Source organism: Cryptomeria japonica, chromosome 4 (assembly GCF_030272615.1).
Source record: "Cryptomeria japonica chromosome 4, Sugi_1.0, whole genome shotgun sequence".
NCBI lineage: Eukaryota > Viridiplantae > Streptophyta > Pinopsida > Cupressales > Cupressaceae > Cryptomeria > Cryptomeria japonica.
The window spans coordinates 24,477,630-24,495,563 of record NC_081408.1 but is presented as its reverse complement, the minus strand read 5'-3'; the positions used below and the strand labels follow the sequence as shown (position 1 = coordinate 24,495,563).

The 17,934-nt window shown below is 36.8% G+C and overlaps 1 protein-coding gene across 1 annotated transcript in view; it reads left to right on the top strand.

The window, feature by feature from the left end:
• Positions 1-3,800: 3,800 nt before the first annotated feature.
• Positions 3,801-17,934, top strand: part of LOC131030850 (histidine protein methyltransferase 1) — an 82,190-nt gene continuing 68,056 nt past the window's right edge. The window contains exon 1 of the mRNA XM_057961783.2: positions 3,801-4,164. Within this exon, the coding sequence (XP_057817766.2) occupies positions 4,033-4,164 (132 nt within the window). The 5' untranslated portion in view covers positions 3,801-4,032. The remainder of the gene's footprint in view (positions 4,165-17,934) is intronic.

Here is a 17,934-nt window from a genome sequence, read left to right as displayed (position 1 = left end):
ATTAATGACGACTTATGATTTGTAGAGATCACCAAAAGATAGAATGTTGAAATTGACTAATGGTGCAAGTAGAAATTGTTGTTCTACTAGCACCTTTGAGACCTTGAGTGGTGACATCACATGGCTATGATAATGTAAGTATCATTTTTTCGTTGAACCCATTTTTAAAAGATAATTGGCCCTACTACAAATACCTAATTGTTATGGATGTCCAATAGTGAATCTTGTATATAGAGCCATCAGATTGCACATTTGACCATATTTATTAATTAATTGAAAATAAAAAGTTGTTATATTTAATTAATTAATATGGTCCAATGTGCAATTTGACGGCTACATAGATGTTGCCTCGATAATGCAACACTGCAAAATTGTGAGACTAACAAGGCCTACAACTTGTGAGATCTTCCCATGTGCATTCTTTTTGTATGATTTGTTTTACAAAAATAACATTTCGACTCCAAAGAATTTGTTGCAAGATGTGTACCCTTGGTCTCCTTATGTTGTGCAACACAACGCTCGGGTTTGTGACATGGCTTAACCACCTCCTGTGAATTCTATAAGTCTAGTGGTTATATTGGGCATTAACAGATTGATCTTTTGGTGCAATGAAAATCGTACTTCTAACAAGTGGTATTAGAGCTTGGGTCACAGGTTCAAACCTCCTCGCTTGGGTTGGGGGGGGGGGATTGTTGCAAGGTGTGTTCCCTTAGTCTCCTCATGTTGTGTAACACAATGCTCGACTTTGCGACATGGCTTAACCACCTCCTGTGGATTCTATAATTCTAGTGGTTATATTGGGCATTAGCAGGTTGATCTTTTGGTTCAACAACAATCATACTTCTAACAAACTTTTCAAAGGACATTGCTTGTTATTGATTGAGATGACACCATCAAACAAAAGCGAAAGTGCCTAATGTTCAATTCCAAGGAACTCCAAAACAACATGTGGGGCATTGATCTAAAGATCATAAGCTTTGGCACATAATGAAAGAATAGAACAAAAGAACTTGGGGTCCCAAAAGAGTTTATAGTTACCATTCACAAACTTTGAGTAGGTTATAGCTAAAATTAGAATTAAAGAGGGTATGGCTGAATACTTCGGTAGTGATATTGGAGTCAAACATGGGTGTCCTCTATCTCCCACAATGTTTGGCTTATATATCAAGATAAACTTGAAGAGTGGTTAAATACTACTAATGGTGCAGGATATGTGGTGAAGTTACTTTTATATACAGACGACCTTATTCTTATTGCAAAATCTACACAAGGTTTGAGAAAGCATTCGAAGGCTCTTAAGATCTTTTGTTGGGAGGCTGGGATGCAAGTGAATACTAGCAAGACCAAAGTCATTGATATTTTTTTGTGAAAAATAAGAAGCAACATGTCAAGTTTATCTTTGAGGGCAACCCCTTGGGGGTAGTGATGGAATAGAAGTACCTAGGAATTGATTTTCACAATAAGCTTAGTTGGAGACATGTAGATCAAAGAGGATTCAAGGGAGATGGAGAGCTTTATACCTTCTTCAGAACCGATGTAGGAAAGTAGAGTTGTGTGATTGGAAGACTAAGAAAACCATTTTTGGTTTGTTAGTGGTGTCAGTTATCCTTTACAGATGTGAAGTTTGGGGGAATAGCATGTCAATCTACAAATGATGACAAATAGAAAGAATTCAAAAGCATCTAATCACTAGCAACGTCAAAGTCAAATCAATAGTACTTTATGAGATTCTTTTAGCTGAGGCGAGTATGTTTCCAATAAAGGCTTCAACGATCACTCGATTGTTATGCTACCTTAAAAAGGTTGAAAGTATGGATAAGCAACACTATCCCAAAAATGATTGTTGAAGAGGAGCTAAGATGTAGGAAAAATACTTGGAAGAAAGAAAATAACAAATGGATGAACAAGTGGGACATAAATTTGCATGACTATCCTAGCACTAAAGAGGGGATAAAAAGGTGGGTGTTAAACAAATTTAGGAATGCCATGTGGACAGAATGGCTAGGTAGAAAAAAATCATATTATATTAAAGAATTTAACCAAGCTATTTGGGTGCATGGTGAAAAAGTTTAATTGAGATATGTAATCAATGGAAAGGTCAAAATTTTAATTACGTAGTTAAAGATTGGATCTCACCTTTGAGATGTCAAATTGGTAGATGGAAGGTGCCTAAAGAAGATTGAGAAGAAAGGATGTGCATTTTTTGCAGCAAAAGAAAGATAAAAATAGGATGGCATTTCATTAAGTAGTTTGCAACATATGAAGATATTTGTAGTTAGTTTGATAGCGAATTGAAGGTGGACAATTTGAACACTCTCTTTGAAGAGACAAGGCTTCACAAAATAGTGAGTTTCTTACTCAAGATACATAACATAAGATACAACATAGAAAATAACTTGAAAATGGGTTAATTTGGTGCATCTTGATCCCTTGGAGCATTGGGTCTCATGAACATCATTAAAATTCCTTCATTCATTTATTAATAAACAATGCTCATTAAAACAGAAACTGCAAACAAAAAGTCATGACAACAAGAGGCAAATATAGAGGAAGGCTCTATAAGGGAGGGGGCCTTATAAGTGTGCACCCTAACTTCACGGTTTTCAAAATCCTATGTGAATATTTCGAATTTCTCCCAATTTTGTACAACAGTTGACTTGTCAAGTCCCCTACTTAAAAATATCATTTTTAAATGCATATGACCAAATACAATGACACATCAACAAGCATTTTTGTGAAGGTGTACAAAATGGTCTCAAATTGTGATAAGACCGATAGGTATGCACTAAGTCATGTTTACTTATGTGCTGATGTGGCATCATATGACTGGATCTCACCTTTGAGATGTGAAATTGGTAGATGAAAGGTGCCTAAAGAAGATTGAGAAGAAAGGATGTGCATTTTTTGCAGCAAGAGAACGGTAAAAATAGGATGGCATTTCATTAAGTAGTTTGCAACATATGAATATATTTGTAGTTAGTTTGATAGCAAATTGAAGGTGGACAATTTGAACGATCTCTTTGAAGAGACAAGGCTTCACAAAATAGTGAGTTTCTTACTCAAGATACATAACACAAGATACACCATAGAAAATAACTTGAAAATAGGTTAATTTGGTGCATCTTGATCCCTTGGAGCATTGGGTCTCGTGAACATCATTAAAATTCCTTCATTCATTTATTCATAAACAATGCTCATTAAAACAAAAACTGCAAACAAAAAGTCACGACAATAAGAGGCAAATATAGAGGAGGGCTCTATAAGGGAGAGGGCCTTATAATTGTGCACCCTAACTTCACGCTTTCCAAAATCCTATGTGAATATTTTAAATTTCTCCCAATTTTGTACAATAGTTGACTTGTCAAGTACCCTACGTAAAAAAATCGTAAAAAAATCGTTATGACCAAATATGATGACACATCAAGAAGCATTTTTGTGAAGGTATACAAAATGGTCTCAAATTGTGATAAGACCAATAGATATGCGCTAAGTCATGTTTACTTATGTTCTGATGTGGCATCATATGATTAGTTACTTTTTCAATTTTAAAGATACTTTATTGAAAATAAGCATTAACATGACATATTTAAGACATCACTAATAATCCCATTTTATCCAAATATCATAACATATATTGGTCCCCTCTCACCTCTCACCTATTGATGCCTCTCCTCTAATATCTTTATAATGTCAAGGTGCGAACAAAACAAATATTTCGCATTGATTGGGAAAAGGGAACCAAAAAAGGGAGAAAAAGATCGAAGCAGGTCGGGCGCACCTCTCTATTAGGTATATTCCCTAAAGCTTTACTAACATACTATATATAGCTTAAACTCCCCCCTACTTAGAGACATCGGACGGACATGGTTGCTAGTACATCTCGACTATAATTCATCGGTGGAAAATTCACGAGAACTTTAACGGAGTGGAATTCTGCGCAAAAAGCCCAAGCTGTCGATTTTAACGTCTTCTTCACTTTTTACATTTTGTGATTTGAAACGGGGCGGTTGCGAGTCCTGGTAAAGGGAAGAAATGGAAACGAAGCTTTTTGGGTGCTTGCCGCAGAGCTTATTTCAGTCCATGGACAAGAGCCATTCTCTATTTGGCCTTTCGGAAGAATCTCTGCCACCTGCTCCACCGCCGGTAGAAGTGCTTCTTTCAGAAGTGAGTATTCTTATTTTCCCCGTTTTGGACAATAAATTTATCAATATTAATGGAGACTGTAATCTGAAGTTCAGGTTCGTAAAATTTGTTTTCAGTAGGGCAATAATTTGTCAGTAAACGAAGTTTATATTTTGAAATTCAGGATTATAGTACATGTATAAATCGGGCAATAGTATCTCAACATTAATGAATATTGTATTTGAAAGTTTAAGTTTATAACCTACATTGTATATTCTCCTTTATACGTTTAAGAATTATATATCTATTTATTTTCTGTCTTTACTTTGTAAATTACATTTTTGGCTGGTGTTCTTCTGCTTCGATGCTGCCATTGAGGTGATTGTTATTTGGTTAGATTCGTCCAGCACTTGCATCTGGCCATGTCTGTTGGGTAGGTCAAATTCAACATTTGTAACTATAACCATGTAACAACTTTATTTTGGTTGGTGAATTCTCCTTCTGCAGTGTCTTTCAGCTTAAAACGCCATGACTCAGATGCTTTTCTTTGGCTAGACTTGTCAAGGACTTGCAACTGGCCTTGCTTGTTGAGTAGTTCATTTTCGCTCGCAAAACAGCTATTTACAATCTTAGAGCAGACACTCAATATTCAGGCTCGGGGATGTATGTCACCTAGATAAAAAAATGTACGATCCATGATTAGGTTGTGGGAAGTAATGGTCCAATCAATAGGAGTGGACAACTTCTCTACAGTTTTGGCTTTGCAGCCAAGAAGGGTAGTCATAGAGGTCTGAAACAGGACAATTAAAGAGAGATTACAGCAGACTGGGTTTTAATAACCATACCTTGTGTACACTAGTATCTCAATTGTTTGTCGCTAAGCATTCAAGTATACTGGTTGCTATTACAAGAACTACAAGGTATCTACTAGTGGATGGTAAGAGATTGCACATCCATCTCAAAATGTGAAACATTTCTATATCCTTTAAAAACATTAACTTTTCACAGTCCATGTCATTGAATTTCAAAGCTTCTGGATTTGATTGCGTGAGATTTTTTTTTACAAAGTTTGAATCATACTCTATGCTCCATCATCAGGTTGTGGGTTAGAAAAGAGAATGAATAGATCATAGAGTATGATCCGAAATGTTTATTGAAAAATGCTTATGCAGTCAAATTGAGAAATTTTGAAATTCAATATCTATATCCTTTTCAATGAATTCCCCCTAACTTGTGATCCTTGCAAGCATGATCTTCTAAATATATATTAGATTTGAGTTGTTAGAGGATTCAACAGAAGTAGTTAAAATTTTAACAGTGGCTAGGACCTAATCTATACTTAAACTATATGGAGAGTCCAAGGAACATGACTTAAATAAAATGTTTGATCGTATTACAAAAGAAGGACCAGTACGTTAGTTCATTGGGTGGCAGAGTCCAAGCGTAAGAAGAATGCAAACTTTATTGTAAATTTGCCATTGAGAACCAGCACCACACTTCATCATCCGAATGCAATGGATAAGGCAAAGATCTTCACATAAAGAAGTCTACTTTAAATTTCCACAATTGCTCATATGACATCGCACATGTTATTGTGAAAACTTTATTTCAAGTGCTTTCAGAAATTTTTACAGCTATTGTTTCAATCAACTATTCAAAAAGAACATCAGGTCAGCAAGTGTGACCTCATAGCCCTATACAATTCCCTGAAACATTTCAGTAATTCAAGGAGATACCTGACCATGGAAAGGAACTTGTTGGATTACACCTTCCCTAGATTTACAATCAATGGATCCACAGACCTAGAGATGGACATACAATATTTGACACCCAAGAATACACTGCCCTAGAAGAAACACCTACGCTCATTTGGCTTAAGGCGCAAATACAACATACAAGCCCGATGTTTGGCAAAAGATTTGTTATCTTAAGAGAACCATGTAGTTGTAACACTCTACAATTCTGCCCTATATTTCATATGATGATGACTTTTCTAACAAATCTAAGAGTGTGGGAGGACATCTATATGTTTAGGCATAAGTCGCTTTAGTACACTGCAATAGACAACTAGATTTGAAAACAATTGAATTCATAAAGTTCTGATTGAATTGGAAATCTGCAAGAATAGAGGATAAGGCTTCCACATTCATGTAAGCCAACCACCTACAAATACTCTTCTCTGTTAGTTCTTAGAGCAAAATAAACATTGGAAGTGTGGTCTTTGACTTGAATATGTGATTTGGTATTGTCAATTGCACATGGCACAAGCACTTGTCTTCTCATCAACTTTCTCAACAATATACAAACACAGGTTTCTATAAATTTGATTTACCTACATAGGGGTACACCGCAGCAATGACTAGCTGCATGTTGTGTCATATTTTCTATTGGGTCTTGTATGTGTTAGCAGATCATCCGATTGCTTTTGCATTTCCCCTTTTGTGATAATTCTTTGCTGCATATAAAACCTTACATACTAGCTTTTTGACCATAAACACCTAGTGGGTTCATTGCCTTGGTTATTGGCTTTGAAGAATGGCGTAAGATCCATGGCTCATGCTCAATGTAGTTGACCAAGCTATGTACCCTTCATTTTACTGTTTTGTCATTCCAACCAATTAGCTCCCTTTTTACTTTGCACAAGCAGTCCCTTGTTTTGTTGATCTCATATGCTAAATGGACAACACAAGCCTGGCAAATCCATCACTATAGACCCACATGGCACTTTCAAATTCAATGTGACACTGTCGAACCTTTGCCCGTTGCTCCTTTCGGCCAATAAACATCGACTTCATTGTGCTAAGTGCTTGCCACGCCACCTTTTATACTATATTGTGTGAAGACAAAGGTTGATCACCTTGTACATCTATGAGTGTGGGCTATTGACAAGGTGCCCAAACCGCACACTATTTGATTCCCACTGAGTTGTGACCAATTAGATACCACCATTGTAGTGCCCTTGATCCTAAGTACGACGGTGTTTGAATCACTTCTTAGCCTTGGGTGGATATTGGACTTTCTCATACTATCATGCCTTCCTTTAATTCCCTAGATCCTCACAATATTGCATCTTTAGGTGTGTAGATTCTTGAACTCTTAATGTAGGGCCTTAAGAGTATTCTTTGCTCATTTTGTTGTTAAGCATTTCCTTGTGCCCCCACCTTTTGGCATGCACCTATAAGGAATCCCACTGTTTGCACAAAGGAATTCATCAGTCATTAGGGCTCACTTGGGGTGCCATTAATGGGCTCAAATTTGAATTCAAAATGGTGGGAAACTTAACATGGCTCTCAGCATGTAGGGGCCCACATTAGGCCTTCAACACCTATAAAAGCCAGGCAATTTCATCAATTTGGATCATCTTTTATCATTGCATTAATGCACTCAAACCTTAGTTAAAACACTTGTGTTTAGCTATTGGATTGAAGGAAGAAAACCCTTGGATTTGGAGATTAGAGAACATAAAACTTTTGTTTTTTGGAGGGTAACTTCATAAGGAGGTTGCATTTTGCACTTCAAACTTGGAGAACTTCAACAATGTTTTTTGATACTTCAATAGCATCTCAAAAGAACCCAGTCCAGACCCAATTACAGTAGTATGTGAACCTTTGCTGAGCCTCATGCAGCTAATGAAGCATGTTGTGTGATTGATATGGGGCTGAGCGACATCCAAATAGGTCTAGGCCTATTCACACCAGCATTACGATCCTCTTCAAGCAACCAAGACTTATTCACATGTTACACCAAACTTAGGGATTGGGGAGGCCGATGCGGACCATTTCCAGTAAGTAGGATTGATACAAATAGGTCTAGACCTATTCACACCAGCATTAAGATCCTCTTCAAGCAACCAAGACTCATTCACATGTTACACCAAACTTAGGGATTGGGGAGGCTGACGCGGACCATTTCCAGTAAGTGGGATTGATATTTAAGCACATCTTGAGGCATAAGAGATCATCGACAATAGTTAGGGAGTAGAAGATAGGAAAATATTGGTCTAGAAAACTTTTGTTACTTTGTCATTTCTGTAATAAGCCCATGGCAACCTATGTGTTTGCATGTGGAGCTAATGGGCCGAATGAAGACGCATGTGAACATTCAATTTTCATCAATAAACTTTTTGTTATTGTTTGCAATCAAATTTGTGTTGTGGTTGTATGTATGTTTGGCTGCACCTTGATTACATCAACTGGTATTAGAGGGAGATGCAAACTTGAGGAGGTGGGAGTTTCAAAAGAGCTTTGGTGTGGACATATTGTTGATTGGAGGTAGGTTGTGGGTGTTGTCAACCGATCGCTAAAGTGAGGCAGTTGAAACCCTAAACCAGATTGGCGAATTGACGGAGTCACACCTAGATTGAAAGGAAAGATGTTGCCAAGGAGGATGCTAGCAATGGCCAATGTCACTGGAAGAGTGGAAGAGATGATGGACATGAAGAATCGGCTAGATGCCATTGAGGAAGACCAGAGGAGGGGTGTAAACCTGAGACTGGAAGAGGAAAGTGATGAGGAAGAGTCGAGGATGCAAAAGCAAGATGAGGAAAGTTAGGAGGAGTCGTTGAATTAGATCAAGATGATGAAGGCAATTGCTAAGATTGGAAAGAGGCCAAGGTTTTAGATTCCTAGTTATGCTGGAAGCCTGAATTCAAAGGAATTGATTGATTGGATAAATGAAATGGAGGAGTACTTTGAATTTGAACAGATTAAAGATTCAAAGCGAGTAAGGTTTGCCAAAACCAAGCTAAAGGGGCATGCTATCATCTAGTTGAAAGAGGTGCAATTGGATTGAAATTGGAGAGGAAAGGAGCGGATCATGAAATGGGATAGGATGGTAATGAAATTGAAGGGCCAATTCATATTGATAGACTATGAATCAGAGTTGTTGAAGAAGCTCCAAAATTTGCAGTAGAGAGAGAAGACGGTGGAGGAGTACATCGAAGAATTCCACAAAATGATCATCAAGACTGGACATAGTGAATTTGGGGAGAGAAGGTATTGAGATACATTAATGGCCTTAGAACTAACATTCAAGAGGAACTGAGCTGGGTCTGGATGACCACCATAGAGGAAGCCTATCAATTTGAACTAAGGGTGGAGGAAAAGGTGGCTAGAAGGGCTGGGTGGATGTTGGGTAACAAGGGTCAGAGGGATCTGGAGAGATGGACACAACATATGGAGAGGAGGCTATACATAATGAACTAGAGGATGGAGCCCTTTTCGAAGGGAAGAGAGGAAACCTAGGGAAGATTCATATTGCGGACAGAGGGAAAAGGAGGACTATTGCTGGGATAGTGAATATTGGAGGACTGAAAGAAGATTTAACCGGGGAACATTTTGTTGTTATTTTGGATATGTTGATATGGTTTTGTCATTGATGTCAACACTTGTCAACACTTGAGAAACACTTGGCGATATTTGGTTATGTTCACCGGTATGATCAGTGACTTATGCATAGTCAGCGGTATCTGGTTCACCGACACTTGGAATTACTTGGAGATTACTTGGTTATATCGAAGACATCGTTTGGACACTTGGTTTTGGTGATTTGTTCATTGGTCTAAACGGGTTTGCATATTTGCTGTTACCGGCAAATAGGTCTAGGTTATGGACCGACAAGCATATCTATTCCAGATCAGCACGACACGTCATGAAGATGATTTATTGTTATTGTAAATGCATTGAGCCGACATCATGCATCGCATATTGATTCATTTGTAATTGATTTTATTGTAATATCTTAGTGAGCCGACCTACTCATTTGGTCTTAGGTTTTGGTATATATGTAAGATCTCATTTATGAGATTGTGTGGTAGAGTGTGGAAAAGGATTGTAATAAGGTATATGCGAATATAAGAAAAGCTATACACGCAGACATCATTCAAGATTGAAGGAAGCTTTGAAGAAGGCAAATCAGAGCTTAACCGGTACTGAATCCAGCATATGAAGATGCTAATATGAGCAATACATTATCATTGGACTTAACCATCCAATTGTAGTCAGTGTGACTCCCATTTTGTGATTGAGCAGTGAGCTCTAGGCAGTTGGCCTTTCTGCATGTGCAGACCCCATTTGTACTCACATACTATCTGCAGTAGTATCATCTGATTGTGGGTAAGGTTTCCCACCGTGGCTTTTCCCCTTACAGGGTTTCCACGTACAAATAACTGTGTTATGTGTTGTGTATGTTATTTGTCTTTCTGTTTCATGCATTAAACTTTACCGGTACTGCAATTAACTGTTAAATTGTCTACTGGCATTAAAGTTTGGTTTATCGGCATTAAGCATTAAGTTTGGTTAAGTTAGTTTTGGTTTGTATTTATTGGACAACTGATTCACCCCCCCTCTCAGTTGCCTCCGGGACCTAACACATTTCGGGGAACATTTTTCAAGTGCAAAGAAGTTTGACATTGAGCCTTTAAATGCCATCAAGAGAGTGCCAGGAAGCTGAGAGATTCTGAAGCCAGGTTTGCCTATGTTAAAGAAGAGAGGGATAGGTCATCTTGTCTATAGGACATTCAGAGAAGGGAGAATCATTGGTCATAAGGAGAGCCTTGTTCTAGAGGGAAGCTAGAGATGAAATGACGTAGAGGAGGAGCCTATTTAGGACCAAGTGCAAATCGAGAAGCAAGTGTGGCAAGGTTATTATTGACAGTGGTAGCACAGACAATTTGGTTTTTGAGGAGATGTTGCAGAAGTTCAACCTAAAGAGGATTAAACACCCGGACCCATATCGGATTGCCTGGATGCAAGATGATCACAAAATTTTGGCGAGTGAACAATGTTTGGTTAGTTTCCACATTGGTTCATATAAGGATGAAGTATTGTGTGATATTATGCCCATGGATGCTTATCACCTGTTGCTGGGAAGGCTGTGGCAATTTGACAAAAGGGCCGTACATGTGGAAGGAAGAATAATTACACCATAACCAAGGATGGAAAGAAACATACCTTGATTCCCTTGGAGGAAGAGCAGAAGGAGGTGGTATGCGGTGGCGGATCTGTTTGGTGGATGGAAGGAAGTTCCTTGATGGGATGATGTAATGGCCCCTTATGTATATTCTAAGGAATAAGGGAACAATCAACTTCAAAATCAATTGCAAGTGACTTATTTCTATAAATATTCAATTGCAAGAGACTTCTTTCTTATCAAAACACAAAATCCTTATGAATCTTATATTGCTGATAATAAATACCACTTAATAAAATAACAGTTGATGGTCTGCTATAAGCATATATCAATTCTGAAACATTCAGTTAATATCAAAATATGATATTCAAGTATTATCAAATCTGCAAGTATTTGTGTTGTCTTTGATAAGCTTTGGAAATTATGCAATGGTAAGATGCTCCAATCTGCAAATATAGAGATCTGTCCTCTTCCTGATGTATTGATGTAAGTTATGCTTTCTGTTGATAGCAATAATGCTATATAGTGCTGTGTCTGATATGCCAATAGCAATATGCTGATAATCTTTCTCCTATTGCTTATAGCCAATAAAGGGTGATTGCTGTTTCTGATTTGGTCTTGGGAAATATGCAATATGGTTGGTGCTGTCTCTGAATATTACCTTCAAACTATACAACTTGAATATGCCAAAAGGCTGTTGCTCAAATGAGCAGATCCAATAATGGATATAAATAAGAAATAAAGACAAATCCGATAATGTTTGGAAATGTGAATTGATCCTCCTTAAATGTATTCTTTGATTTGGAATAGTCACGAGTCTCATGACTATCTCTTGAATTGTATTTCCTCATGACTATTTGTTATTTATGAGTATTGGTTGCTTGTGCTTAATCACACCCTTTCCATGAACACAAGTTATTAATCGACGATCATTTATTAATTGGAGTTGCCTTGTAATTAATATAATCATTGTTTGGACAACTAACCTATGGAATGGTTAGTTGCTGATTGATTGTCTTAATGCCTTAATTGGTATTTGTCTGATCATATATTCAAACTCCATCTTTGATATGGATTATCGACTTCTCCTCATCCAGTGATATGCTTCTTGATTTCATATATATATATATATATATATATATATATATTTTACTCTTTACACAATCAAATTGATGAGGCAATCGATACTCTTTCTGTTGAATAAGAATGGATGTTATAGTGGTGACATTGGTATAACGTTGTCTCAATGTATGATCAGTGTGGCACTGATATTTGAGAGTTGTTATATCCGTGCAATCGGGTGGCCTTCATGTTGTCTTGATGATGATGATGGGATATGTTACTCATCATCTTCATTGTCTTTCCTGTATATGACAGATGTTATAAATCGATGCATAAGAGATGTTCATGTCTTTCTGTGTAACATCAATACTACGATCACCACTTCAGTTGACATTATTTAACTCAGTATGTTGTATGCTCTTAAAATCTTCACTCCTTGATTATGAGAATGAGTGGATAACATATCAAATTTCTTGTCTTCACTACTATATCTTATTCTCCATGCTTAACTTGGATGCTTGCTAGTAAAATTATGAAATCATCTGATATAGTCTTGCTTTTGTTTCAACGTTTATTTACAACCTTGACTGCTGTCTATCAAACTCCAACCTAGATCTAGTGAGTATGATATTCATAGCTGCCAACATGAATAAGTTTAAATCTTTAATTAAAACTTATTTAATCGTTTATCAACTCTTGTTGCTTTTGCAATTTATCCATGACCTAGTTTAGGTCATGAATGGGGATATTATAATCTCCCCTTCTTGGAAATTGTTTGCCCACAAGCAATCTTAAATTCATGATGATGATACTAGGATCCAAATAAGTTTGTGCTTGAAAAATAATCGCCTAGAATGTGCGCACAGGTCATTGTCTATGGTAGCCAAAATCTGGGTTGTCCTTGTGGGATCCCTCTCAATCAACTCCCATATAACTATTAATGGTTCTATAATCACTTCTTCTTCAGTTGATGCCATCACTATGAAGAATTGATGGCAACAATGACTCTTCTGTGTAGGAGCAATGGTTATTGACATAATTGAAACGTCACTTCCCTAAACCAAACTTAAGCACCCCATATATGATTGTTAAGTGATAGAGTGAGTGGTATTGTTGTGAATTGTAATCTTGTGTAACTTGTTTGAAGAATGGCCAATGGCAACACTCTTAGGAATTATTTTGAAGCTTCGATCACATCTCAACTCTTTATTGATGGATAGTGCACCCGGATCCCAAGTTGTATGTTCATCTTTAATTTTATATGAATCGAAAATAGCTTCTTCATTCAATTCAAAAAGTGGGTTGTCATAAGTCTGATTTGCTTTCACTTCGAACAATGGGTTATTAATGGGATGAATGTTACTCATGTTTCCAAACCTATCTTTTACAACCTTTATTATCTGATTTCTCTAGTCAATGGTCTGAACCATTGTGCTCATCTATGTTGTTTGGTTCCTTAATTTCATCATTTCCTCCCCTTGCTCTTTGGAGTGTCTAGTTGCTACATCCTGATTTTCTGTTTGTATGTCTTCACGCACACTTATCAACTTATCCTTTTCTTGCTTATATCTATCTTTGTTTATTATTTTTGATGTCTCATCTTTCAATACCCTCAGTGTCACATTTCTTCGTTCATCTTCCTCAAGGTGATTGGATTGGACATACGATGTAACTTCAGATTCACAACTATTAGAAATGTTATGCTTCTTATCCTCGATCAATGGTTTGTTAGGGACTGCCATGTGCTCTTCCAGAGGTGAAAGGGAATCTTAGATAGCATCTTCATCGCTAAGCAGTTCCACAAAGTCTGAATTATGATCCTTTGATTCTATTACTACCATGTCATCTTGAATGCATGATCCTTGAGATGGAGTGAGGGCAATACTATAATGCTCATGAGTCATTTCATTGGTGATTGAAGAAGCATATGTAGACAGAATTATCTCTTTATTTTAGAGATGTTGGATACCATTTTCTTATCTTGTCTTCTTGAGATGCTGGCATGAAATCATGGGCAGTTGTTAGTTCATTAGTAGCATCTTCATTAATTGTGATATTTGGATAGGTGATTGGTTTTTCCTTCAGTTTCTCCTCTCTGAATAGCCTTTTTGTAACTTTGAGATTTTCCTCTATCTTATTTCTATTTCCTTTAGGCAAGTACTTCATCCTTAGCTCTATGTAGTCGCTTAGAGGCATATCACGTTGTAATCCTCCATTAATCCAATCTTGTTGAAATTGATCTTGTAGATCAACCAACGTGGGTTCATTGCCTTCTTTATGTTCTATTTTGGGTGGGAATGTTGGTATCCTTGGCCTCAAACTTCTTGTAGGCATATGTCTAGTTGGAGTTTGATGGTTTGTGGATTGATCTTCATTGTTTCCATTGTTTATCATGGTTAGCATGTCCAACAATTGAGAGAGTCTCTCTTGAGTGTTCTCTTGTACTGTCATGAATTGATTCATGCGGTTGTTGATTTCTCCCATACTAGTTTCTTCTTGTTAGGTTCTTTGATGAGGCTTCTGCTGTCATCTTCTCTCTACTCTTCTACCCAAAAATTGATCTTGGAAGAATTACCATTAATATCATCTCTATGAGAACATTTCTGCATCTTTTGCTTAATTTCAAATCTAACAACCTTTATCTTTTCATTTACTCCTAACCTCCACAGGCTGGCAGGATAACTTGCTCTAATAACACTTGTAATCCCCCCTTATGTATATTCTAAGGAATAAGGGAACAATTAACTAAAAAATCAAGTGTGCGAGACTGCTTTCTATGAATATTCAATTGCAAGGAAGAGACTTATTTCTATAAATATTGAATTGCAAGAGACTTATTCCTTATCAAAACACAGAATCCTTATGAATCTCACATTGCTGATAATAAATACCTGTAAGAACCCTCTCCAGGCGGATTCTTGCAAATACAAATTTTCTGCCCTTGTTTAACTTGATTGACTTGGGTTTAATGATACTTTGCTAGGTAGGTAATCAAAATGCATATAATTTGCAATATAGAAACAGACTGAAAGTAAATGCTAGGAAGATGAAAAACTGATCTATTTGTATTTACAAATATAATTCAATTAATTTTAGACTTCATACAATTCTTGCAACTATGGTAATCATACCCAGAATGAATGTGCCATGAAGCTGGTCTGAAGAGAGATTTACAGCAGACTGGAAAACTTATAGCCACAAAGTCTGGAAATGAATATTAGCTACAGCAGCATAATCCATGGATGCCCTGTCACTATTTGTGAGCTCTCCACCATATATTCAATAGAGACTATGAGCCAAGCCTTAGGCGCTAAGAATGAAAGCCCCAACAGCTTTGAACCTTAGGCGTTTTGCACAGATGAAACTTGCTCAACCATGAAGTCTGTACGGCTTCCAGTGGTAGCACTTGGACCTCTAATAGGTGAATGCCAGGCTGTTAGTAATTGCAGCAGAGCGAACCACTAACTCAGCCCCCTCTATAGGTGCAATCTTCTACAATAAATGAGGCATTCTTGGCCTTAGATAACACATCCAGCACTATGGATGTTGTACAGCCTTTAATGGCTTCACACGTGCTTGAGAATGAAGCTTGAAAGCTGGAAATGTAATCTCAAATGCAACCCAAAAGGAATACTACTGTTCTAATAATAATCTATCAAACCCTTGTAAATCCTTATGATAAACTCCACTAAAATACCTTAGTACTCTAGTGTTTACTGTAGTGCGACACTGTTCACGTTACTGTAGCAGCCGGCACAAATTTTGATATGCAAATGATTAACTCTTTAATATTCTGATTTTCAATGAAACCCTTATAAATTTCTGAACTTCTTCAGCAATAGAGCACAAACGTGACCTCTGAAGAAAGCCACCAGTATTTGCACAATCGAAGAGAGGCTACGTTCTCCAAGATTGAATTTACAACAAAACCCTAGGTTTCTTCTTCAAAACCAAAGCTTCTTCAGAATAGACAAATGTTGAAATGATTCGAGAATGAATGAAATGAAATCCAAATACCCTTTTATAATGTTTAATTTGCATTTGTCTTCATCTCCTTTAATTTACTTTAATTTCATTTCTTTTCCCTCCTTTTTGGTGCACAATATTAAAATATAAAGTATACTTTATTATTTACTTATAACTCCCTTTTTAAATAAAGTCCACTTAATTTATTAATGATATGCACTTAGTAATTAATTATTATTAAAATATAACTTTAATAATAACTATAACATTAGAACTTCATCATTAATCATTATTTCTCAATTCCTTCTAAACCTGAGAATTAACCAATATATCCACTGTTTATCCAATTGCCTTACTAAAAATAGTAAGGGTCCCTCTCCAATAATCACTGACTTACTATAAATAGTAAGTCTCTCAAAATGGAACCAGAAACCTTTGAATAGCCTAGCCTTAGAATATACCAACGATCTGGAGAGGAAAACACTGTCATTTGGCACCTGAAGAGCTCCATAATGCCCAAACTAGACCCTCTAATCCACCATACTAGTCTATGAGGGTCAAATGATAGGCTAATCCTTCGAACTCTAATGCTCATGAAAATGGGGACATTACAATACCACTTAATAAAATGAGAATTGATGGTCTACTATATACATATATCAATTCTGAAACATACAATTAATATCAATATATGATATTCAAGTATTATGAAATCTGCAATACGTAATTCTAACTGATTGGATCTGTCTCTGATATAGCTTTGGCAATTATGCAATGGTAAGATGTTCCAATCTACAAATATAGAGATCTCTGCTCTTCCTGATGTATCAATGTGAGTTATGCAATGAACCTCCTTCTGTTGATAGCAATCATACTATATAGTGCTGTCCGATATGGCTGTTGAGACATGGATCAGTTAGGACTCGAACCTAGGACCTTCCATACACTGCTGGAGTGCTCTACCATTGAGCTACTGGCCCCTCTTGGACCAGTCCATCGTCGGTCCGGGTGTGGCTTATTTCCAACACGAACACCCCCCTTAAGCCACACCTCTCATGTGCTTGGGGCTCCTAGCCTGGACCTAGCTCTGATACCATGTAATTGCAGATTAAACTTATCTCAGATTTTCTTATGCTTCTATCTTGATTTTACTTTCAGAATATAAGTGAAATAATCTAATAATGTTTTGTGTAATTGCAGGTTTTCGAACAAGGCTGAGTATTAATTGATTTCAATACTTCTTGATGCCTTATCGAATTGCAATATGTATCTTGTTAACAGTCATGTCTTGAGTGGACATGACTCCACAAAGTGGAGGCATGTCTACTCAAGACGTAACCTTTCATTGACGACACAATCTTAGTATAATAACGCCGATTCTCAAAGGCTGTTAACTATTAGTTAAGTGCTTAACAAATACATTGCCGAAAGTAAGATATCGAATGCACACTTGATCGATCATGACTTGATCGATAGTGATTGGGAATCAATGAGGTTCTAATACGATCATGTAGATCAATAATACTCTTATTCTTATTCAATCAAGTTGATTGATAATGCAATTTGCTTCATACAGAAAAATGATAAGCAATGAGATTAAATCTATATGAATATATATATTTCTCATGATTCATCCTTTATCTGAATGAAGCTTTTTAGTTTCAACACTCCCTCCTAGCTAGGGAAGATAAAGAGTATAAACAAGAACACATCACAATAAGCTCTGTGAGTATAGATATCACCTAACTCGTGATAAGATATATCACCTAACTCATGATAAGATATATCACCTAACTCGTGATATGAAGTATCACCTAACTCGTGATACTAAAGGATATAATATGCTCAAGAACATAACATTCTTCTCATATATCC